Raw genomic sequence first — 5,421 nt, forward strand, 5'->3', positions numbered from 1 at the left:
TGTGTTTTATTCCTCTGCGGATCGATTTCAAAACCCTAGTGTCATTTCGGTTTCTTTGTTCCAAAACCCTAGCGAGACTCAGGTTAATTTTCTCTTTGTCTCTGTTTCTATCTCGTTCCGTCCGCTTTCTCCGTTGGTACGCCCGTTTTCGTGATTCTTTGGAAGCCGTTTCGTGACTTTACGTTTTATCCTGCTTTTTATCTCATCTAGAATGGGCGACACGAAGGACGGTGAAGCTTACGAGGAGGAGCTTCTCGACTACGAAGAGGAAGAGGAGAAGGGACCGGATTCTTCGGTTGCCTCTAAAGTCACTGGAGAATCGGCGAAGAAGTGAGTTCCTTCAACCATGTTTTCTTCACATCCTGTAAATATAGTTATCAACTTAGTGTATAGTTCGATTTGTCTATATCTAGGGTTTGCATTTTATGTTATGCTTTTGCTTCTCTCGATATATATATATATATATATATATATACTGCAAGCTTCCCTTTTCATTCTTTTTTGTATTGTTTGGGTGAATTTCGTACAGAATCTTACATTAAAATTTTTTTTCGTTTTTTCAGAGGTTATGTTGGAATTCACAGTTCGGGATTTCGAGATTTCCTTTTGAAGCCAGAGCTTCTTCGTGCTATTGTAGATTCGGGGTTTGAGCATCCCTCAGAAGGCAAGCTGTTGATTCTTCGTTCTTTGCTTACTATAAAATTATTATGTGGGATACATGTGAAAGGATTGAACGCTGTTTCCAGCATTTGAGTGGTATACTACGCTAAAGTGAATGGGATGATAAGAAGTAGGTAAACCAAGCGATTGCGGGTTATGCACGAGCTTGGATTATTTTAATAAGGCAGTTGGGAACCTTGCTAGTTGTAATCTTAGGCTACAACAGTTGATAGATGACTACATCTTCATTTGTGGATCCACACTGTTTATTTGCAAAAAAAAAAAAAAAAAAAAAAAAAAGGAGGAGGAATATCTATTCTATTCCTATTTGGTAGCTTCTGTTCTATATCCAGTGACGTGCAGTCTAAGTTATTTGGGATCTTCTCAAGTTTCTCTTAACACTGATGCTTCTCTGAGTTATATAATTTTTTTTTTTTCAGGTGATATACTACTTCCATATTTTGGTGGAGGAAATTGGTTTTGGTAAAATTTTCCATTAAGAGGATCCAGCAGGTCATTTTTTACTTACTGAGGGCATCTTGCTCCAATTTTGTTTGGTTCTCTCCATCAGTGCAACATGAATGCATCCCTCAAGCTATATTGGGGATGGATGTCATCTGTCAAGCGAAGTCAGGGATGGGTAAAACTGCAGTCTTTGTACTTTCCACATTGCAGCAGATTGAGCCTGTTGCTGGCCAAGTGGCTGCTCTTGTTCTATGTCACACGAGGGAGTTAGCTTACCAGGTTCGTAAGTGAAGCACTTTTCTTGGGATGCTTGTGCTTTTTCTTGTCTTTTTGGAAAAAATTTATAGCAATGCTTGGAGAATCAAAGACGAGAGGAAAAAGGCCGCTCATGATATTCATTTTAGTTTCAAATTAGGAGGACACTTATATATGTTTTTTTACTGGAATGGAGGAATATTTTTTATTAAAAATCAATGATATACATGGGACTGCACATTTTACAACACTGGTTTCCCTTTGAAGGAGCTCTCTTTTTTAGGATAATCATGCATAAGTCCATTTTAAGGTGGTTTTGTGTTTAGTTAAGGAACATCCTTAAGACAAGATGACCTGCTTCATTGTGTGGTTCGCTGTTCTCTGCTTTACGCTTTACTTTTTATACACAAGCACATACAGTACCTGGTAATGCTTCGTATGAGTCTCATCCAAAATTTCATACTTACCTCTGTGTGTCGGTTGACAATGCTTGTTTGTTAGAATTAGTTATCATTGTCTCTTGTGTTCATCTTTTTTCCCTTCGCTCTATTTGTTGTTGGGCTTTTGGGTTTTTTGTTCTCCTTGTTTGCTTTCATTTTTTTAGTAAAAGGATCCTCATACAAAGCAATAAGACTTGTTATTATTATTCTCAGATGGGCAAGCAGGTGAATGATCCATGAAGTAGTACTTTGTTTTTCGTTTGTCAAATAAACCCTGCTTTATTGTGCCCTTTCATTTTGCATTGCACATGCTTCAAATTAGAAACAATTACCATCACTGTCATCATAACCTTCTTCCATCTTATGGGGTGGGATCCATTAGATATCATATCAGGCTCCTGATGTGGTGTGCTGGTTAAAGTGGGCCAACCTAGCATACTTGTATTTGTATTTCGTGAATGATTACTAACTAAATTTTTGTGCGGGCGGTTAGCTTTGATAAATCCCTTCTTTTATCAGATTTGTGACCAGCAATTTGATTTTAATTATTTCTTGTTAAATCAAGTTAACTGTTTTCTAAAATCCTGATTTTTTTTCTGCAGATCTGTCATGAATTCGAAAGGTTCACCACATACTTGCCTGATATTAAAATTGCAGTCTTCTATGGTGGAGTCCATATTAAAAATCATAAGGATTTGCTTAAAAATGAGTGCCCACATATTGTGGTGGGCACACCTGGCAGGATACTAGCACTGGCAAGAGATAAAGATCTCTCGTTGAGGAATGTGAGGCATTTTATTCTTGATGAATGTGATAAAATGCTTGAATCGCTTGGTATGCAGTTGCACTTTTTTTTAAAATATTTAAACTTCCATTAATATGTACTATGCCAATGTGTCTATTTCATGGTCATTCTCTGTGTAGACATGCGGCGAGATGTGCAGGAAATTTTCAAGATGACCCCTCACGATAAACAAGTCATGATGTTTTCTGCAACACTTAGCAAGGAGATACGTCCTGTTTGCAAGAAATTTATGCAAGACGTAATGCATCTACTATTCAGCTTTGAATCTGAAAATTTTCAGCTTCTGGCTTTTGTTGTTTTGTCGTCTTTTTTTTCTTAACAATGTATTCAATCAGAAGAATCCCTTGCTTTTACTGGTTTTTCTGTTGCTATTTATATTTTTACCTTTGGTTGTGATATCAACTGTCTTTAACCTGCATTACAATTTGTATGGCATATGCCTCTGTTGGAATGATACAGTAGAGTGGCTAACTCTTGAAGGCTAATGTCTCAATACTGGTAACTTAATACTGATATTAATTCCTATGGCAATGATTAATTTACATAGATGATTTTCCTTTCAGCCAATGGAAATTTATGTCGATGATGAAGCCAAGTTGACCCTGCATGGTCTTGTGCAGGTATCACTTAGCATCTGAAAGGTCCCTCTGATACATAGTTCCTGCTGATCAGAAATGTTAGTTTTGTTTCTTTGACCTTTTTATTACTTGGTGACAGCACTACATTAAGCTGAAGGAATTGGAGAAAAATCGAAAATTGAACGATCTGCTTGATGCTTTGGACTTCAACCAAGTTGTAATCTTTGTCAAAAGTGTGAGCAGGGCAGCTGAGCTGAACAAGTTGCTTATGGAATGTAATTTCCCATCTATATGCATACATTCTGGAATGAAACAGGAGGAAAGGTGAGGAAGATAGATAGTGGTGGTCCGCCGGTTCCAGTGAGTTGATTTGGTTTAACAAATGGCAATTGTCACTGTTTTTCTCTATCAGGGTTGTTGGTTCATTTGTCAAATTGTGCTTCACTTATATTATATAGATTTTTTTGATGAAGTAAATATATTATATAGATGATTTATCAGAATCTGTTGGGGCAAGCTTTATGCGATGAAGTTGAAGTGCCTGACATTCAAATATTCCTGTTTGCATCAATTTGCTTGTTCTCGTGAATGTAGCAGACATTTCTCTTGTTAAAATATCTATGCACTCTATAAACAGCATCGTCGGCTGAAATTATATTTTGCTGGTTGATCTTATCAATAGTGCCTTCAAACAGGTTAACACAGTACAAGGGCTTCAAAGAGGGCAACAAAAGGATCCTAGTGGCTACTGATCTGGTTGGCAGGGGAATAGATATTGAACGTGTCAACATTGTGATCAACTATGACATGCCAGATTCAGCAGATACTTACTTGCACAGGGTTAGTATCCTTTTCTTACTTGGCATATTGCACTAAATGACCTCCTGATGAACATGTTAAGTTACATGCAAGTCCATCTATTTGTTCTTTTGACAGGTTGGCAGAGCCGGACGATTTGGTACCAAGGGTCTTGCTATCACTTTTGTATCAGCTTCTACTGATGTTGATGTTCTTAATCAGGTAAACGGGCCTTTTTCAGACGGTACTGTTCTCATTTCAAATGGCATTTTACGTTGTGGGGTTTGGCCTTTACCTATACATGCTCTGAGATTTATAGGTTCAAGCAAGGTTCGAAGTGGACATAAAGGAGCTCCCAGAACAGATAGATACTTCAACCTACAGTGAATTTCTGGCTCTTTCATAACTGTTTTTGACAACCACACACTAGATAGAATGCTTATACATCTGTTCTCCCCAATGATAGAAATGTTTCTCTATGCATTACAGGGAAAATTTTGTTTCCAGAATATATTAAGACTTTTGTTTTGGTGCAGTGCCTTCATGATGTATACAGAAAACGTCGCCTACTACTCTTCTCCGGTCTCTTTTGTCAGTGGAGGCGGTGGGAGAAGATTCTGAAGAAGACGGGTAGTTAGAAATGCTCGATGTTCTTCAAGCTCGTGCTTTTTTTACTCGAGGAGAGTCTTTTTTGTCTGCAAAGCTCGAACTGCCGTACAACAAAATCGATCAATTAGATATATTTGGGGAGTCTTTTAACATTGTAATTGTTTGGGAACGTAGGAATAGAGTTTTTAAATTTGATCAAATGTTCTTACAAGTAGTAACCAATAGAGTTTAAACAAAAAAAATAAAAAAAATTAATGAATAAAAAAATATTATATTAATAACATAAGATAGATTTTTTACATGGTATTAATTAATAATATATTTTTATAAAATTAAAAGTAATTAATTAATTTAATTTATATTTTAATTATATTTTATTTATCATATATTTAAATATGAATTTTAATATAATAATAAAATTGATATAGTGCTGGGTTGCGTAGGTGCGCTGAACCGGCGCCACATTAATTTTTTCTGGAAAATCAAATTTCGACATAGGGTTCTACTGCCCGTTTTTTTTCTTTATCTCCAGGATCTTGTACAGAAAAGAGGAAATCCTCGACATCTTGTCCTCTATATAGCCTAAAGCAACAGTGTTGGTAGAAACAGAATCTTGTACAGAGAAGAGGAAATCCTCCACATCTTGTCCTCTGCTTAAAGCAACGAAACCATGGTCTCGTCTTCATCATCTTCTCTTTCGTTGAAACCGACCAGCCAGCTCTACCACCCTTTTTTTTTTTTTCTCCCCATTCAGAAATCCCCCAAATCTTGTCCTCTATATAGCTGTAAAACCGGTGAGGTTGACAACATT

At 36.7% G+C, this 5,421-nt stretch overlaps 1 protein-coding gene across 3 annotated transcripts; it reads left to right on the plus strand.

Moving 5' to 3' along the window:
- On the plus strand, positions 1-4,810 carry LOC137949735 (DEAD-box ATP-dependent RNA helicase 15-like). Of its 3 annotated transcripts, XM_068795899.1 has the most exons (12): positions 1-82; positions 211-330; positions 564-664; positions 1,232-1,404; positions 2,423-2,654; positions 2,745-2,863; positions 3,189-3,245; positions 3,343-3,527; positions 3,899-4,043; positions 4,140-4,223; positions 4,321-4,384; positions 4,538-4,630. In XM_068795899.1, exons 2-12 carry the CDS (start codon positions 212-214, stop codon positions 4,546-4,548), a joined length of 1,290 nt encoding a protein of 429 aa, XP_068652000.1. In that variant the 5' UTR covers positions 1-82; position 211; the 3' UTR covers positions 4,549-4,630. The 3 variants fall into 3 exon arrangements, with proteins under 3 accessions (XP_068652000.1, XP_068651999.1, XP_068652001.1); XM_068795898.1 differs by lacking the exon at positions 4,321-4,384 and having other exon boundaries at positions 4,538-4,810; XM_068795900.1 differs by lacking the exons at positions 1-82; positions 211-330; positions 4,321-4,384 and having other exon boundaries at positions 590-664; positions 1,101-1,404; positions 4,538-4,810.
- Positions 4,811-5,421: the final 611 nt, after the last annotated feature.

This window comes from Aristolochia californica, unplaced genomic scaffold (genome assembly GCF_029961685.1).
Source record: "Aristolochia californica isolate CCGP_79_NKW_82.1479 unplaced genomic scaffold, dmAriCali1.0.hap1 SCAF_14, whole genome shotgun sequence".
NCBI classification, from domain to species: Eukaryota; Viridiplantae; Streptophyta; class Magnoliopsida; order Piperales; family Aristolochiaceae; genus Aristolochia; species Aristolochia californica.

What these genes read in the sequence shown, in the direction of transcription:
- LOC137949735 (XM_068795898.1), top strand. Translation starts at nt 212, where the DNA reads ATGGGCGACACGAAGGACGGTGAAGCTTACGAGGAGGAGCTTCTCGAC. An exon ending in GCAAGAAATTTATGCAAGAC is followed by an intron (nt 2,864 to 3,188) that starts GTAATGCATCTA and finishes TTTTCCTTTCAG; the next exon opens with CCAATGGAAATTTATGTCGA. An exon ending in CAGATACTTACTTGCACAGG is followed by an intron (nt 4,044 to 4,139) that starts GTTAGTATCCTT and finishes TTCTTTTGACAG; the next exon opens with GTTGGCAGAGCCGGACGATT.